The sequence below is a fragment of the Pezoporus flaviventris genome, unplaced genomic scaffold (genome assembly GCF_033815535.1).
Source record: "Pezoporus flaviventris isolate CSIRO_AGI_PZ_B2104156 unplaced genomic scaffold, CSIRO_AGI_Pfla_v1 ptg000105l, whole genome shotgun sequence".
Lineage (NCBI taxonomy): Eukaryota > Metazoa > Chordata > Aves > Psittaciformes > Psittacidae > Pezoporus > Pezoporus flaviventris.
In genome coordinates, this window is record NW_026892653.1 from 1480029 (window position 1) to 1498200 (window position 18172).

Genomic DNA, 18172 nt, shown 5'->3' on the forward strand with positions numbered 1-18172 from the left:
GAGGGGCTTGGTACAAGGAAGGGATGAGCTGGTGGTTATAGGAATTCAGGAGGTCTGGGCTCACACCACTGCAGATTGGCCCTTTTGCCTCAGTACCCCCAGGCATGACATCCGAAGGGATGTGTTTGTCATGGATGATGGGATCCAGCGCCATGCAGGGAAGGTGAGCCTGCAGCAGGAGGGATGAGTGCCTGCTTCTACCGTATGGCCGGTACTTTCCTCATACATCACTGCTTGCCACAGTGGGGCCAGACCTTGCACAGCTGCAGGCTTCTGCCCTATTATTGCCCCCAGAAATCATTCCAATACAGAAGTTTCTCACCCTTTGGCTGCAGATGGGACAATTGACTCCTGATCCACTCCATCTTGCATTTTACCTTTGAAAAAGAGAGGAAACAAACCCTGTCCATCACTTGGCCACCTGAAACCACAGGAGAGCCTCCCAAACAAGCACTTAACACCAACTCTTAGAGCAAAGACACTGATGGCAGCCCTTCATTTCCAGTCCTTGTGGCGAACCTGCTGAGCTCCCAGTCCTTGGTCTCCTCATCTCCTCCCACAGCTCACTAAATCCTGCAAGATGATCCCCATAACAAGCATGGGCCTGGATCAGTTTGTTTGCAGAGCTTCATCCTTGGGGACATCTGGTACCCTTGGTTCACATAAGCTTCAGATACGCAGCAGTTGGCTTCAGGGTAGCAGAGACTGGGGGTGTTTGCACCCCATTGAGACATCTCAGGGTTGGGGCGATGATGGGTTTGGGTCACAGACACTGTTGACAGGACCCCAGGGTGCTGCTGGCTGGGTGCTGTGTTAACAGCTTGGATCCTCACGGCTGATCCGCATCCTGCTATCGGGAAGCACCAAGGAGGAGCATGGTCCTTGCTGCCGGCTCACAGCCGGGGTTGTGGGATGTGGTGAAGCCATGCAGCTCTCCAGCTCCCTTTTAATTCCTTTCCCAGCTGCGTTGCCTCATCGCCATGACCAGGCTGTAACCGGAGCGGGTCAGCGTTTTGCTGATGGAATGTTTTTCCACCGGGAAATACCAATTTCTGTGGGAACATCTCAATTTTGACCAAATTTTCGGGGGCGAGAATACTTAAAAAGCAGGCCTTTCAGGGAGGTTTGCCTTCCTCCTAACACTGGTTTGGAGATGAGCAGGAGGGGGTGGGTTGTGGAGCACACAGGGGTAGAAGTAAAATCAGGGCTAAGGAAAGCCTGAGGTGTGCTTCAAATATCGCAAGCTAGAATATCTTTGTAAAAGTCAAAATGGAATAAACTGGCATATTAACCTTAGGACAACTTTCAATCTGGATTCCAGAGATTCGGCCTTTGGTTATCTCTCCCTCTGTATTTATACAGCTAACTTTGCCTTTTCCCATGCTGTGCTACTTGAGCATCGCAGGCATTGCTGCATCCCGGGTTTGACATCCCGGGTACCAGGTATCGGCAGGGGCGACACGATGCTGAAGGGGAGTTTTGGCTGAGCAGGAGCTCATTGTGCCCAGGGGGGATGATGGCACCTAACTCCCTTGGGCTCTATTGGAGCTCCACCAACTGCAGATCCAGCCCTGGCTCCCGTGGCTGCCCGGTGGGGCAGATGGCATCTTCCACTGGTGAATAACGGGCTGGGAATAGAACGCTGAAACCAGAGACCGTGTCTTCCCGTTGCATCTTCAGCGTCATGTGAGAGGCTCCTTCTCTCCCATCCCACTCAGCAGCGGCCAGGCCTTGCCTAGAAATAGCTCCTGGCGCTCACAGGGCAGGACCTCGACCTGCCCCGCCGCGTGCCATGGAGCCAATGCCACGCATAGCCCTGCATTGGGGCTTGGTAGCCAAGCAGGAGCTGAGCAGGATGGGAAAACACTTTGAGCTTGGAAATCACTTTGTGCTGCCTCCAGGGGGGGATGCCAAGGCCCTGGCAGGGGTTTGTGCCCCAGGACCCCAGGAGGACATAGGGTGCAGAGTCCCTGTGCGGTGTGAGACCCTGAGGGCACTGCATGGTGCTCCTGAAACTATTTGCACTGACAAACCTCTTCTTCCTTTTTTTTCTCCCCACCTCCTTCTTGCTCCCCTCTCCACCCTTTTTTAATAGCAGCCTCTAACAGCCACTCTCATTCTTCTTTGTTGACACGGCCCTTTGGCACCAGCACTTGGCATTTGCAGAGCAGCTCATTCTGGAAAGGAAAAGCAAAAAAAAAACCTCTTAAAAACACCCCAGCAACTCAGCCCTTGTGCCTCGCAGGGGACGTGGCTCCCTCCTGCCTCGCAGGGCACGGTGCCATAGGGTGAATCAGTGCCTGGGCCCGGCCAGAGGGAGACAGGGTGTCCAGGATGGGGTTAACACCACCCGATGGCCAAGCAGGGACTCGGTGCATGGTGTTCTGTTCCATGTATATTCGTGCTCATGTGCACCTCTGGGCTGGACCTAAGGCTCCTGGTTGGACCTGGCCACTGGGTCCAGGCGCTGAGCACATCCCTGTAGTGCCTTTATCCCCTGGCTGTTGCAGGAGCAGCAGTTTTGTTTGCTGCAGCATCTCCAAAAGCACTTGGCAGAGCGAAGCAGCTCAGGCTGCAGTGGCCATCAGCGACCCTCTCCTCTCCCCAGAGTCACCTTTCTCCATGGGGACCATCCCAGCAGCATCCCTCCCTCCCAGCCATGGACCACCCCTTGCTGCAGACCCTGTGCTCCGGTCCATGGCTATGCTTTTGGGACAGGTTTTGGGGCTGTGTCCCCTTCCCATCTATTCACCCCACAGCTCCTTGTCCCTATGTGCAGCTTATTTTGTGTCTTTTTTGTTATCTCAGGCTCCCGCCCACACAGGGGCAGATGTTCCTGCTCACACCAGCGTGATCTTGGCTGACAGCATCCCTGACTCACCTGCATGGCCACACAAAGGACAGGGGGAAATAAGAGTTTACAAGCAGGAGAAAACCTGGCTGGGCTTTTCCAAGCAGAAATGAATGGGGAAAAAACAATCAATTAAGAAAGCCCAAAAGTTCAAAGGAAGGTTAAAGCAGTGGATAAAGGATGTATCCCAGCTATTTCCATGAGCCAGCCCTATCTTTTCCATCTGAAAAATCAGTGCTGAGTGCAGAGATCAGCCTTTTAAAACGAAACAAAGACTAAAGTAAACTGGCAGAGAAAAATACAGCTGTGCAGGGCAGAGTTCATGTTCCTGAACCCCAGGCCAATGACCCAGTGTCCCGCAGGGACCACACAGTGGTCACAGTGTCATCCTCACCAGGTGACACTGTGACCCTCAGGCTGGCTGCCCTGTGCCTCAGTTTCCCCATGTGGCACAGAGGGCATCGTCACCCACGCCTGTATGTGGTGGCATTTATGTGCCAGCGTTGGGTTTAGAACAGGGATGATGGCGAGGCACGGTGCCAGGGTTTGCTCTGCGGGATGCTGGGAGCCCATGGGCAGAGGTGGGAGCCTGGTCAGGCACCATGGCGAGGCAGCGACTGTTCTTCCTCCCTGTCCACGCACGGCTGGGAATTGCTTCCTTGGAGAAATATTCCCTTTTCAAACAGCAGACCTTGTGGAGGATTATCCGGAGGGGGCGGCGGGGGGGAACAGTCATGCTGTCTCGAAGGCACTGTGTTGTTTGAAATGCTCTTTAAGGCACTTGATGACTCACAGCAACAGCTGGAAGGAATAAGCAGTTGGTAATTTCCATATTAACCTCCCGGTCCTGGGGATGGGGGGGGGGGGGGGGGGGGGGGGGGGGATCTGCAGCACGTGCCTGCTCCGGAGGGTGCAGTGGCACCTTGCTTGTGTGCTGTGAATGGGTGCTGCTGGGCACCGTCCTGCAGTGCTGGGGATGGAGGCGGGAATGGGGATGCGGATGGGGATGGGAGTGGAGTAGAGATGATCACAGCACTGGGCAAGCTGCTTGTCAATCCATCCCAACCCGATGTAAGCCAATGGAGCTCTGCACCATGAGGCCGCTCAGGGCTGTTTGTACAGCACCTTGCACAACCAGCACCATGTCCTGACGCAACGCAGTCACGCAGCAGCCGTCCAACCCCTGCCTTTAAGGGACATCTGTCCCTGGGGCTTGACTTTGCGCAAAGGGACAATTGTGCGTGCCAAGCCAGCAAGGAGGTCTTAGGATGGGCGCAGGGAGGATGTTTGCCTCCTGAACCTGGCCCGCAGCCATCCAGCTTGAGAGAGGACCCATCCTGCACCGCATCCCGCTCCGTCTGCACCGCATCCCGCTGTCCCCATGGTGCTGGGCTCGGAAGAGGAGCCCGAGCTGTCACCATCCCCAGCCCTTTGGGGGTTGCTTTAAAACGCCGTCTCCAGCAGGAGGGCTGCGAGCCGGCGGGAGCCGCGGTGGAAAATCCTGTGCTAGGCTCGGCTGGATCCCCGCGAGCCCCAGGGGATGCGTTTGCCGCCAGGGCATATGTTTTCAGTTCTTGCCGAGGCTGACTTGAGAAATCTTCTCTCCCTCCCAGCTCTTCTGTTGCAAACAGCAACCGCAGGGCAGGGGCGGCAGAGGATGATAAATGAGCTGCTCTGTCCCTGCGCAGCCAAGGCCCGGGAAGCTGCTGCATCCTCGGGGTGTGTGGGGGGAGAGCCGGGGGGCTCACGGCGCCTCCGGAGAGTGGCACGGAGGGTTGGTGTTGTGGGGAAGGGGAGGGAAAGGAGGGGTCTGGCCCTGTTGAGCTCCGGTCCTTGAATGCAGCGCGTTGTTTCCTCGCCCATCTGTGGAGCAGGCGGGAGAGCATCTGTCGGCTGCGCTCGAAGGGTGGGCTGAGCCGGTGGCCGCATCTCCCCTGGGGAGCTCCGGATGGGCAGCCGAGCCCCCCGTGCTCCATGAAAACCCAAAGGAAACACAAGCATTCCCCCATCCAGTGGTGCTGCTGCCCGGGGTCCAGGACCCCATCCCACTCGGATTGCCCCTTCCCATCCAGGCAAAGGGGGGTTACACTGAGAGACCACGTGCACCTCTAAAGAACATCTGAGTCATGGCCATCCCACCACATGCCCCGCTCCCCGTGCCCTCAGCGCATAGAGCAGCCACCACATCAGGCCTATAAATAAAGGGAAAATAAACGAGGCCTTGCTGTCTTCTGGAAACCCCTGGAAAAAAGAACCCAGCCCCATCGAGTCCGTTCTCCCCAAGGTATCGTGTTCCCCGCTTTGTGTGTCGCCTCCCACCCCCCCTTGCTTCTTTACTGCCGGAGCCATCTGCGTGGAAACTGGATCCGGGTCCCCGAAGAGCCCTCCTGGCCCCTGCCCGCGCTCCAGCTGATGTCACACAATCTGCTTGATCTCATGGCCAGTTGCCGGGGAGCTCCGGACGCCGTCACCCGTGGTCGGGGTGGGAGATGACATGAAGGGCTGGTCAACACAAGACGGGGGTAGCTGGGGTGCCCCAAGGGTGAGGGTTATGCTCACACTGGGGATGATGAGGAAGAGGAACGGGGACGATGCGGCTTTTCCGCATCAGGCTGTGCTGATGCGTGGCTTAGGCTCTCAGCCCCCTGTCCCTTACGTCCCTGTGTTCCTACTGCAACGATCAGCCTTGCCTCTTTGGGTTTAACCCTGCACAGCACCTTCAGCAGGTCAGGCTGTTCTGGTTTAAGCCCATCTGGTAACTCAGGAGCGAGGACACGGGCTCAGGGCTTCGCAAGGACAGGACAAGGGATGTTGCAGTGACTTTCCATGAACTCAAACTCAACGGTACTGCCGTGTGCAGGCTTCCTCCTAAAATGACTGCTTAAATACATCCTTACAGCTCCTAATATATTGTTTTTATTGGGAGAGCTGTTCCGAGCCAATGGGCATGCTGACTTAGATGCTCGGGTGGTTAATAAGTCAGGTTTAATTGTGGCTGGACCTCAGTACAGTTTGCACTTCCGTGGTGCCTATTGTCCAAGGACAGCAAAGTGCTTCACAAGCATTAAATCTTATCACAGGCTGCAAGGCAGGTAAGGATATACCGGGATTATTGCATGCGTCGCTGAAACGCAGCCAACTCCGGCTGGGAACACATCAGCTATTTACCAGTGAGTGGCAAAGCGATGCAGCATTTTAGGACCGAGCGGGAAATAGAATCTGGTATTGAACTGGAACAGCAGCAGGGCTTTTTAAACGCGAAATAAATCACCGGGCGGCTGGGACGTTGAGTTAAGGGTTGGTGGGCAGCGCTGTGAAGGGCAGAGTCCTGCGGGCTCCGTCCTGCCCGTGCGGACGCGGTGCCGGAACACGCCGCCCAGGGGAGGGGGAGCCGCACAAAAGGCCGTGCAGTGCCGAAGGGACGGCGCTGATGGGGTGGGAGGGAGCAACGCGTGCGGGCCGCCCCCGATAAACCCCCTCGGTGGGGTGGGCTGCTCAATCCCCCCCACCCCCTTTATCCCATTCCCCCCCTTGGGGTCCCTCCGCGCTGCCGGTGAGGGGGGTGTTGCAGAGGCTCGTTCCTCCCCCCGGGCCCCCCCCCCTCTTTCGCAGGCAGGTCGCAGCGGGGGGGCCGGGGAGGAGCCGGGCCGGGGGCGCCGGGGCCGGGAGGCGGCCAGCAGCCGCCCTTCCTCCGCGCCGCCAGCGGCACCCAAACTTTCGCACCGAACTTTTTGTTGTTGTTTGTGGGGAAGAGATTTTTGCGTTTCCCGTCGCTTTTGGGTCTTTTATTTGTTTTGGTTTTTTATTTTTTTTTCCTTTAATTTCTTTTTATTATTTCATTTTCTCCTTTCCCGTTGCCTTCCCTGCAGCGGGAGGAGGCGGGCGGTTGGCGGTGTCGGGGGGGGAGCGCTCCGGCAAACCCGCCCCCCGAGCCTGCGTGTCCGGCGGAGCCGCGGGATGAGCCGGGGGCGGCGATGAGCGCGGCGGGGCCGGGGGCGCCGGCGCCGCTCTCCCGCAAGCAGCGGCTGATGGCCGCGTTAACGAACGGCGAGGCGGCGGCGGGCGGCCCCGGGGCTCCGCAGCCCCCGGCGCCTCCGCTCTGCTGCTTCATCTGCGGCGGCGGCATCAGCCGCGGCAAAGAGCTGAAGCTTCAAGTGCGACCCCCCCGCGACCACCGACCCTTCTTTCCCTTTCTCCAGCACCAGGAACCGGCGCCCGGCGCCCGCGCCGTCTCGGCCGAGGGCTGCGCCTTGGTCTGCGCCGTCTGCCGCTGTTTCCTGGGCGAGCAGTGGGACTCCTTCGAGCGCAGCCGCACGCCGGTGGAGAAGCGCATGTACTGGCTCAAGCGGCCCCATCAGTGCGAGGCGGCGGCGGCGGCGGCAGCGGGGGGAGCCGGGCTGCGGCGGGGGGCGGCGGGCTGGGACCCCACCGCGCCGCCGCGCCGCCCCGCCGGCCAGGAGGAGGAGGAGGAGGAGGAGGAAGAAGAGGAGGAGGAGGGGGAGGAAGGGCCGGCAGCCGGCTCCGACCTCTCGGAGCTCTCCGACGCCGAGCCCCTCTCGGAGCCCGAAGGAGCGGGCGGCGCGGCGCGGACCCCCCCGGCGGCGGCGGGCAAGAGGGGGCCGCCCTGCTGCTCCTCGGAGGACAGCGAGATCAACATCACCAGCGAGGAGGAGGAAGAGGAGGAGGAAGGCAGCGAGCGGCCCACTTGGGCATCGGGCACCGCCTGCTATATCTGCGGCAGCCCCCTGTCACCCACCACCCAGCACCGCGTCCACGTGCAGAAGCAGGAGAAGACTTCCCCAGCGCCCTTCTTCCCCTTCCTTTGGCTTCACAGCCCCCCGCCGGGCGCCCAGCCCCTCTCGCCTGCCGGCAGCACCCTCGTGTGTCCCTGCTGCTTCGCCTCCCTCATGCAGCAGTGGCAAAGCTTCGAGCTGGCCAACGTGCCCGTGCTGCAGCGGCTCTACGTGGTGCCCCTCAACGCCGGGGCCATGCCTGCCAAGGGCCGCCGAGTGCTGAAGGAGGATGGGGCAGGCGTCCCGCTGGTACCCGAGGCTTGCTACCTGTGCGGGGAGGAGTGCAGCAAGGAGGCAAGGCTGGTGGCGGCCAAGGTCATCAACGGCAATGCGAAGAACACCATGCATTTCCCCTTCATCAGCCTCCTGCCTTGCCCACCCAGTGCCAAGGGACTGAACAAGCACTGGGAGGTGAGCAGCTGCCGCAAGTGCTTCATCGTCTTGCAGGACCTCTGGGCCATGTACAGGGCCTGCCACAACGAGGAGCTCATCACCTCTGTGCAGAGCTTCCTGGGGAGGTACCACCAGGTCTTCTCCGCCGGTGACCCCAGTGGCTTGGCAGGCCACCCTGCCATCAAGCCTGGTCCCACCTCTGTCTGCTACATCTGCGGTGCCGAGCTGGGAGCCGGCAAAGAGTTCCAGCTCAACGTCAACCCACCGGGGCGATTTGGGGAGAAAGAGCCCTTTTTCCCCTTCCTGACAGTCTACCCACCCGCCCCAAGGGCCAGGCCGGCCGACTCGACGGGGCTGGTGTCCACTTGCATCCTGTGCTACCATGACCTGTTGGGGCAGTGGCTGCAGCACGAGGGCAGGAACTCCCACCACCCCAGCAGCGCCTGGTCCCGGCAGTACAAAGTGGAGACCTTCGTCTGCTTCTTCTGCCGGCAGGAGAAGAAGCGATGCCTTGGATTAAAAGCGGTTCAAGTGGCCAGGCTGCCGGTCTTCCTCTACACCCTCCGTGTGCCCAACAGCCTGTTGGTGGATGACGGGAAGCAGCTGACCATCGGTGCTTGTACCGAATGCGGTGCCGTGGTCCTGGCCGGCAAGAGCATGACCCCAGCGGAGCCACTGGTGGTGGTACCCCCGGCTCTCATCCCCAAGGTAAGGCGGTTGGCACAGACTCCATCCCTTCATCCCTCCCCAGCCAGCATTTCCCATCTCTGGCATGGAGGAGGAGGTGGAGCGGTGACATAGATGGATGCTCTCCTTTTGGGTCTGGTCCCTAGGGGCGAACGCTAATGGATGGCGTGCCTTTAGCAATGAACTTTTGGAGCTGTCAAGCTGTGAAAGAGCAGATAAAAATCCTTCCAGGAGGTGGGGAGAGCCAAGACCTGTCTTGTTGCAGAAGTATCTGTGTTACTGGCGCCTGCTCGCTTGCAGCCCTGCACGAGGGAGGAAATCCTGATCCCGTAACACTGGCCATCGAGGGCGGTCAGAGGTGCCAGAGGTGTTGCCCTCCACAGCAGCACCCTTGGGAAGCTCAAAGGAGCGCACGGCCTCCAGTGCTGTAGGAAACTTCCCAAGTTATCTCCAGTTTTCCAAGCTTTAATCAAAGTGTTTCCCCTTGGAGAAACCCCAGCCCTTCCTGCAGCCAGGGAGCTGATGTGCAGGCTCAGGGCTGGGGTACCCCAACCTGTGCTGCTCTGGTTGTCCCCCAGCAAGGGACTCCCACGCAGCATCCCTGAGCCACCACGATGGAGCCCTGTGGCTCTGAAGGGTGTCCTGTGTTTCATCCATAGCCCGGGTGCTGCCAGGTCCCCATGTTGCTCTTCCCCTGGGTACACACAGGGTGTTTTGGGGGCATCAGCACAGCAGAGGTTTACTACTCACAAGCTTGCCTTTCTCATGGGATGGGGAACCAACCGCTTCCCCCCACCCTCCAATTTCCATCTTGCAGGAACGTGCTGGAGAGCCGCTGCTCTGTATCTGCAAACCAGGCCCCAGGCCAGGTTCTGTAAAATGCCAGCATCCTAAATCCCCGAGTTCATTTTCAAAGCCTTTCGGCTCCGTTTGTAGCCAGAACCCTGCGGCTCTCCGGAGCGCTGGCATTTTCTTTAGAAATGTAAACCAGCCCTTCCAAGACAGGCTCCTTTTCTCCCCGTTCACACTCCCTTGGCTGCTTACAAATAGAGTTTTCCGTTCAGCCGGCTCCAGAGCTTGGGAAGCCACCGGGCAGGAGCTGCACACACCGGAGCAGTGCCGGTGTGGACAATAGCAGCATGGCACCAGAGGAGGGTTGGCGTCGGCGATGGGAATCCTCTGGATGCTGTTGCTTACGGGTGGGTTCCCCCGTTCTGTTGTCATCCTGGTCCAGACAGCCTCGGCATCATTGTAGGTCATTCCTGGATGCATGACTTGCTCTAGGATGGTAGAGAGTTTATGGATGCTGGAGCTGGTGTGGGGCTGCATGGGTTGTGATGCCCATGTGGGTCACGCTGTCCATCTGTCTGTCCCTTGGTCTTTGGGTGCTTGAGAGGTGCTGGAACCCTTCATGGGTGGCTGCAGAGAGTTTGGGAGTCAGGCGAGCATCCTGCGGTGCTGACCCTGGGGGTAATGCTTCAGCAGAGCATGTCCACAGCTGGTATTTCACACCTCTGCCCTGTTAGTGTCCCTAGGCCATGTCATAGGGACATGCTGAACAGCAGTTCTGTCCCAGCTTGGATGTCAGTGTTGGGTGTTTGGGGGTTATTCCCATGGTGTTCCTTAGTGACCCCCCCTGGAACCTGCATTTCTCATCACACCAGTCCTCCTCCCGTGCTCCCGTTGGGACACAGAGGGTGTCCTGGGGAAGGGATGCTATTCAGTTCCTCCCTCTTGTTCTGGGCTTGGGAATGAGCAATCAAGGGGCTGCTAAAATGGGCAGAGCAAAGGAGGCAAGGCAGAGCTGCCTGGGGAGGGCACGGCTGATCCAGGGACTGTTTCCCTTTGATGGGCTCTGCTGTGTCCTGGTGGTAACTCTTTGGCTGGCCAGAAGGTCCTCTTACTTTTTCCCCTCCCTGTCTGCACATGCTTCCCATCGCAGATGTTAAGGTTATTTAAAACATGGCTTAATGCTTGGGTAGGGTGCCTGGCTAATTTAACTGTACCCTCTTTCAGCCACGCCTGCTGCTGAAAGTCACCCTGGACAGGCCTTGTGTGACACCCAGGACCCCTTTCAGATGGGACCAGGGGTTAAAGCCATCTCCCTGTTCCTCCTTGCATCTCTGCAACTTCATTTACTGAACACAAGTGCTTTTTCCCATGCCCAGGATTGACATCCCCCTTGCACATAGGACTGGTGGTTTGCTGCTGTCCTGAGGGAGCTCAAGTTTGAGGCACCTGATAAATGCGCCAAATGCCACCAGGCAGTCCCATACCCCCTCTCTTAGCAGAGTAGGAAGAGCAGGTCGGGGCTCAGGTCCTGTCTATAACAGCTTGGAGGTGCTGACAAGGGAACCTCACATCTGAGGGTCATCAGAGTGGAGATTTGGGTATTTTGGGTGGGATGGTGCCTCTGCTGCTGGCTTAGTGTTGGGGAGCAGTGGGGCAGGAGATGCTCTGTGGTGTCTGTGATCCTACCTGCTGCCAGAGGGTCAGCCTGGCAAAGGGACTGCTACAGAAACCCTGCTGTTGTTGGCTTGTGTGGGGTGGGATTGGGTTTTCCCACTGAGAAATAATGGTAACGCTGAACTTTGGTAAGGGAACCTCACCAAATGGCTTGTCACCCTTGGCATGCAGATGTGCACTGTGAGAATGCATCTTTCCAGCTGTGCCCCTTGCAAGGGGGGCCTTTGCTGATCTATGGGTGCCAGGCTCCTGGCTTTGGGGTGGCTGCTGCCACCACTATGATGCCTCATCCTCCTGATCCAGACGACCTGCCTGGTGGTTGAGCCCCCTTTGCCAGGTGGGAATTGCTGTTCCCATGGTGCTGCAGGACAGGCAGTGGCTGTGAGCAGGGCAGGTGTTGAGGCTGGTTGCATTGAATAGGCCATAAAACAACCAGGGTTGGCTGGTGCCCAGAGGTGATGCTGACCCATGTTCCTGGCCAGCGGTACCTGCTGAAGACTTTCAGTCACCAATTAAGCTCTGCTGCCCTCTCCATAGGGGCACAGGTCTGTGTCACTGCTGTTCCAAGGTCAAGTCCTGATTGTGCTTGACCTGGATCGTGTTTGTGCTTGCTCAATCCTTTCTCTCTCTGCCAGCACTGGCAAAAGCTTCCCTGCTTTTCTGACTCATCCCATCTTTGCCTGTCGCTGCTCTTGCCGCAGTTATCTACCTGTAAAAGTGAGCTCCGTTGGTTTGTGGGGTTTTTGTTGGTATTTTTTCCATCCGTGCAACTTCCTGCAAATATATTCAGGTTGGAAAGCTCTCAAATCCCACCATAACTCAAGCAAAGCTGTTCGAGTTTGCTTTGGATGCATTTGCCATCCCACTTGGTGGGAGCACGCAGAGCTTGCTGCCATCTCTCCAGCTCCATCCTCAGGCTGGTGTCTGAGCATCCTCTGGTTTATTCCATGTCCCTTTCCTGCTTTATGGGGGATATCTAGGTCTTGTTGCATGGGGCTGTGCCTGACAGGGGGCACAGACTCACGGGGTTTTGGGCCAACATCAAAGAGTTCTTGTGTTCTTAACTGGACCTCATCCCACTGGTGCTGAGCAGCAGCTGAAACTCCTGGGTGCTGCGTAAAGCAAACCCAGGAGGTGGGAGGTGACATCTGACCCTCCTCCCGCATTGCACCAGGCTGAATTCCCAGTGGGAATACGGATACTGGGATGTGTCACAGCATGAGAGATCATAAACCTGTGCAGGAAGGGTCCCGGGTTGTGGCCAGGCGGGCAGGACCTCTGGCTTGTTCTCATCTTCTGTTCATTTTGGAGCAAACCAAGACCCTCCTGGTGACTGGCAGTGTTTTGGGTGGTTGATGACGGCTCCTCTGCATGTCCCCAGCCCCGGCTTCATGTATAGGCTCCAGAGGGATGGAACGGGCAGCACTGGGCTTCTGCTTGTTCCTTAAACCTAAGGGAAAAGCAGAACTGGTCTCGCTCATCCCAGTTTTTTTGGCTTCCAGCTTGGGTTGGCTTCTGTGGTTCTGTCTGTGCTCGTGCCCGTTTTTGCCATCACTAATTCTAGCAGATACAGAGCAAAATCAGGCCAAGGTATTTTGAGCCAACTTTATTGGGCTAAACCTGTTTTGGTTTGCAGCATATGTCTATGTAAAGATGTTTTTAGCGAGGCTTCCATTGCCTTTCAGCAAAGCAAGCTTCCTCCACAGGCTAACACCGGCTGGGTCTGGCATTTTCGGATGAGATCTCAATCCCGGCACGGAGGTGGCAATATAATCATGATATGACTTCATGTCTCGGGGCACGGCCTCCTGCGGGATCGTGTTCCCAGATGGCAAACAAAGAAACAACACGAGGAAAATGTGCCGCTTGCTTTTCCCTGCCGATGAGGTCAGGGAGCGTTTGGTCTGTCCCCAACCACGCTCCCTCCCTCCTCATCCTCACCCGTTGTTTCAGTGTCACTCATGGGCGGCTTTTCCCCTTTGGGGTCTCCAACCGGGGGTGTCCGTCCTTCAACCCCAGTGTGGGGGAACAGCAAAGGGGCCTTTTGCTTTGGCCGGGCTGACCTTGCTGTACCAGCTGTCTGAAATACCAGGGCTCCCTCGCTGCTGCCAGCCGCCGCGTTCTCCAGACCTTGTGCTGACTCCACAGCTCACCAGCTGGCTGCTATATATTTATTCTTCACCCACCCCTTGCCTTCTCCCTGCCTTTCCCAAAGGCAGCCGCTCCGGCGCTGCTTCCCTTCTGCAGGCACCTGCCCAAGGATGCTGGCCTGAGGCAGATGCTGCCCAGGAATCCCTGCTTTTACACACACACCCCAAAGTATCCCCTGCAGCTCCTTGGGGAGAGGGGCTGGCTCCGCTCTGGTCCCCTGCAGTGAGGATGCTTTCGCAACCGCAGGAGCATCTTGGAGCAGGCTCCAAGTCTGCGGAGCCAAGTCGGGAGATGGGGCAGAGGGACGGCCGGCTCTGGCTGTTGCGGGTGGACAGATGTTCTATCCAGACACTTGGCCTTTCTCAGCCATCCGGGAAGCGCGGTTGCAGAGGGCAGCATGGGATGCTCTTCAGCTGCTTCCCGGCGAGGAGGAACCTCCCCACCATAGCACTGTGGATGCCTGGTGCTGCAGCTACCCTGGTAATGGGAAGAACTGCCTTTCACCATCCTGATGCCAGCTTGGTGCTGTGCCAGCATCCCCACTGTTGTCATCCCTGGGGGCTGAGGTGGAACCAGGGAGGTGTCTCCTTCTATCCGAGGTTCTGGGGACTTGTGAAGTTTCTGGGCACAACTGGTTTGCCAGGAGCCTGTTTGCACCTCACTCACTGCAATGGGCGCCTGCTGTGCCCTGGATCTGTTCCGGTGCTGGGTTTGGTGGCAGGGACTCAGTTAGCTCCCAGCATGTGCTGCTCGCAGCAGGATGCTCCCTGGCTCCCCAGGAAGGACTGTCAGCCGAACAGCTCCTGCTGGTTCCATCCTGCTGGGCAGCTTCTGGCCAGATGCTGCTGTCCGTGCCTGCAGCAAAAGGCAGTCTGGGCTTGAAGGGATGATGTGGAAATGTCCCTCTAATGTGTGCTGGGGACGTCACTGCCCTCCTTGGGGACTTGGGGAAGATCCAGGGGGATGGTGGGTCAGGAGCATCCCGGTGCATGAGGAGCAGGGGTGGGAGCTTGAGGAGCAGCCACCGGAGCTTGGCAGCGGTAGGCTTCCAGCCATGCCAGGCTGTGAGCAGCCGGTGATGGGAGCCCATCCAGCAGCACAATCCTCCCTTGGGCCCCAGCCCGAGGGCTCCGTCAGCTCCGGGTCCCCCCGCTGCCAAGGTGGGCAGCAGCGGTGCCCCGAGCGTGCCTTGGCTCCTTGCAGAACCAGCGCCACGCGTCTGCAGGTGACAGGCGGCCTTTGGGATGCAGAACTGCTCCCTGCACGCACCCCTGTTTGCCAAAGGCATCGCTCCCAGCCGTCAGAGCCTGGTTTCCATCCCTGTGCCTCAGTGAGGGTGCTGGAGCCCCGGTCAGGTTGTGGTTTGCTCCCCATCCATCCCGGCACGCGTGAGCCTTGCTGGACAAACAGCCTCACGCAGCTGGTCTGGCTGTAGCATGACTCTTTCCCCCCCCTTGGATCTTAGTAGCAGAGCAGGGAGGAAGGGGTTTGATCCAGGAGGGAGTTTGGGGTAGGAGGAGGAGAAGGACATTACCTGGGTACACTTTGCAGCTTGATGTGAATATGTTGCTGCTTCTCCCTCTATTTTCCTCTGTTAGTGCAAGTGCTGCCGGGCTTTAGTAGCTCTCAGGAGACTGAAGTCATCTGTTTACCCATGCTCGAGCAGCAGCTGCCCCGGCTTTCCTTCTCTAACCTGCTGTCTGTAGTGAGGAGCTGGTGCTGAGCATGCTGCGACCCACAATGGGTCACCATGAACGCTGTGGCTACACCAGGCTGGCTTGGATGCTGTCAGCACGGGCAAAATGGGGCTAGGGGTATCCATGTAGGAGCTTCTTCCAACTAGAGAAGTGCTGAGATGCTGCACTTCAGTACCTGTATATAGGCACTTGCCATGGAGGGACTGCTCCCATTGCAATGAGGACCCACAACAGGATTCATTGAGGGATGCCCATCCTGGTACCCAGGGAGAGGCCAGAGGTGCTGTGGCTGGCAGGGGTTGGCTTCAACTGGGGGTGCATGGGGATGGTCCTGGTACCCCCATCAGGGATGCAGAGGGAACAGGAGGGTTCACAGGGACTGGTTTGCCCCCCGTGTTCTCTCCCTGCTCCTCCTGGTGATATTTTGGCTTCTAGTTTAGAGCTATAACAAGGCTGAGACCCAGCTGGAATACCAGGGAAGGACATTAGAGGAGGCAGGTGGTGGTGATCCTGCAGCCAGGAGCATCCCCCCTTTGCCATAGGAAAGGGCAGCTGCCTGCTGAGCCTGGAGGGCAGGAGCTGTGGTAGTTTCCAGCCAGGGACACTTAGCACAGAGCCCAGGCTGTTTCCAGGGATGAGGAATGCTGGAACCCACGGTGTCCCTGGCACCTGCTGCTTGTGGGACTAGGGACTCTATTGTGGGTGCATCCTGCCCATCCAGGGCTCTCTCCTGTCCCTGCAGGACCCACCACAGCTGTGTGCAGGGTGGTTTCCCATGGGTTTTGATTATCCCCCAATTCCTTTGCCCTCTTTGGAATTGTGGAGGGCTCCATGGCCAATGGCTCTATGGGACCACTGGAAGCCACCTTGGTCCCCAGGGAGCTGGACACGAAGGTGCTGCATCACCGGCAGGATCACATCCAGGGCATCAACCTTGGTGCTTTGCGTCCACAGCAGGGTGGGCAGACCTAGGGAGGGACGGATGGGCAGACAGCTATCCAAGGCATCTCAGGGCCTGAGTGTGGGGTGAGCAGCAAATTGCCACCATCACCTCCCATCTGCTTGCAGCATGTTTCTGGAAGCGGGCTGACTTTGGTTGGCTGTGAAGCTTTTCATCGAGTGGGGATCAAGTGCTAGTGATTCCAGTTATTACCCTGGCTGGAAATATATATATATATATATATGTGTGTGTGTGTGTGTATGTGTGTCTCCCACCCTCCCTCCTTGTCTTCACTGCTAAACCAGCTGCATTCCCTTCTCTCCATCTCTCCCGCCACACTCAGAGCAGGCAGCATGAGTTATCCTGAAGTGAAAACATGGCAAAGACAAGGCCCTTCAGTTTCCCCGTGAGGAAACGCTGCCAAGGTCAACCCAGCAAGGGGATGGAGCCCTGGCTGCCACTGCTGCCCCAGGGTGGGCACCTCAAGGGGCTCCCCATGCCCTGGTGCTCAGGGCTCCATGGTGAGCCGGGGGGCAAGCCGCTTCTCCTGCCTGCAGACAGAGTCCAGATGCCCTGGCTGCGGCGTCTCTGGAGGGGGAGATGGATTCGCTTCTGCCGTCTTCTGTTTTCAGTCCAGAACATCTGCACAGTAACTGGGAAATCTGGGCTTTCTCCTGCGTCTCCGCCAGGTCCTGTCAGTTCTTTCCTCTTCCAAAAAGGAGTTTTGGTGGTTGGGCTTTTGGTCCCTTTTTCTTTCCTCCTTTTTCCCTTGTAACCTGCTCCCTGCTGTGTATCCTGCTGGGGACGTGCCAGGATTTTACTCCATGCAGCCACTGTGAAGCAGGGATTTCTTTTGGGGGTTCCTCTGTCTCTGCCACCCTCTGGAATATGGTTGGGAATGTGGATTCCCCTGGGAGCAGATTATCCCATGGGGCTGTCCCCAAAGTGGGTGGCCGATGGCACAGGGATGCACTGGGGTCTCACAAGCTGCTACATCACTTACTTATTCCACCCACTTTTCCCTTGCTGATTCCCACCTCCTCATGCTTTGGGGTCTGATCCTGAATTCCAGAGCCTGGGCACTGCTTGGAGTGTTCAACCCCTTTGTTCCCCATGGCTCCCTCCCAAGAGCTTGCATTGGGAAGCATGTGGGGCTGCAGCAGGCTGGGGGCCACCCTTATCCCAATCCCTCCCTCCCTCTTCGGATCCCCATTATTTCCAGCAGGGAACAGCTTGGCGAGCCTGTTTCTGGGCTGGCCAGGACTGCTCATGGCTTGGCAGCATCCTGTGTGGGTGAGGTTTGTTCTGCATCCTGCGGCTGGCTCCGGCTCCTGGCAGGGCTGTGCTTGGGTGCTGGGTGTCCCAGCACCTCCTCTTCCTTACTGCTGCTTCCACAGTGCCATGGGCACCCTCAGCAATGCATATCTGCAGAGCTCAAGGGGTAAATCCTGCTATGTCTTGTGTCCTCCTCGACCTATGCATTGGCAACCCTTGCTCTCAGCAGCCTGACCATCTTGCACCTGAGCTGGTGGGGTCCGGTGAGCCCTAACCACACTCCATCCTTCATCACACCCCTTTCTGCTTCATGTACAACGTTCTCCTCCCTCTTTTGCTCTTTGTGCCTTTGCTGTGCTGCCCTGTTTCTGTCTGCACTGGCCTCATGCCCGGTGCCCTCTGCTCAGGGCAGAAGGAAGGGCTCCAAGGGAAGGAGGGCACAGCCTGGGTGATGCCAGCAGAGACTGGAGGAAGGACCAACTGATCAGAGCACGTTCGGGGCCATGGATGGGCTGGGTGCTGTCTCCCTCATAGGTCCCCATGTGTGGAGCTGGTGTCTGAGTTGCAGCCAGGGATTAGCTGGGGTCTTGCAGCACCCAAGGAGATAATGGAGGAGGGAGATGCCACCCCTCTTGTGGCACTTTGGGGACCTTGGGGTAAGGTGCTGCACTGCCTCCCATTGTGTTTCCTGCTCCCATTGGATGGGGGTAACCCTCAGGATGGGGTGATTTTGGGTGGGCCTGAGGGCCAGCCTGCTGGCTGGAGGAGCTGGGCACCTGAAGGTGACGTGCTCCCAATGTCCTGCTCCTTTAGGCAGCCACATGATGCTATTCACAGCTGCTATTTCTGGCCTCTGTGCTGCGGTCACCAGTGTAGGATCTGGGATTGCTGCCCTCTTGGACCCATGCAATGGACGAGG

General features: G+C 58.0%; 1 protein-coding gene across 2 annotated transcripts in view; it reads left to right on the forward strand.

The window, feature by feature from the left end:
• Window positions 1–6819: 6819 nt before the first annotated feature.
• Window positions 6820–18172, forward strand: part of GSE1 (Gse1 coiled-coil protein) — a 96478-nt gene continuing 85125 nt past the window's right edge. Inside the window, exon 1 of one of the 2 annotated variants that reach the window (XM_061477389.1) lies at window positions 6820–8745. In XM_061477389.1, the coding sequence (XP_061333373.1) occupies window positions 6826–8745 (1920 nt within the window). In that variant the 5' untranslated portion in view covers window positions 6820–6825. The remainder of the gene's footprint in view (window positions 8746–18172) is intronic. The other variant, XM_061477390.1, reaches the window with a different exon arrangement.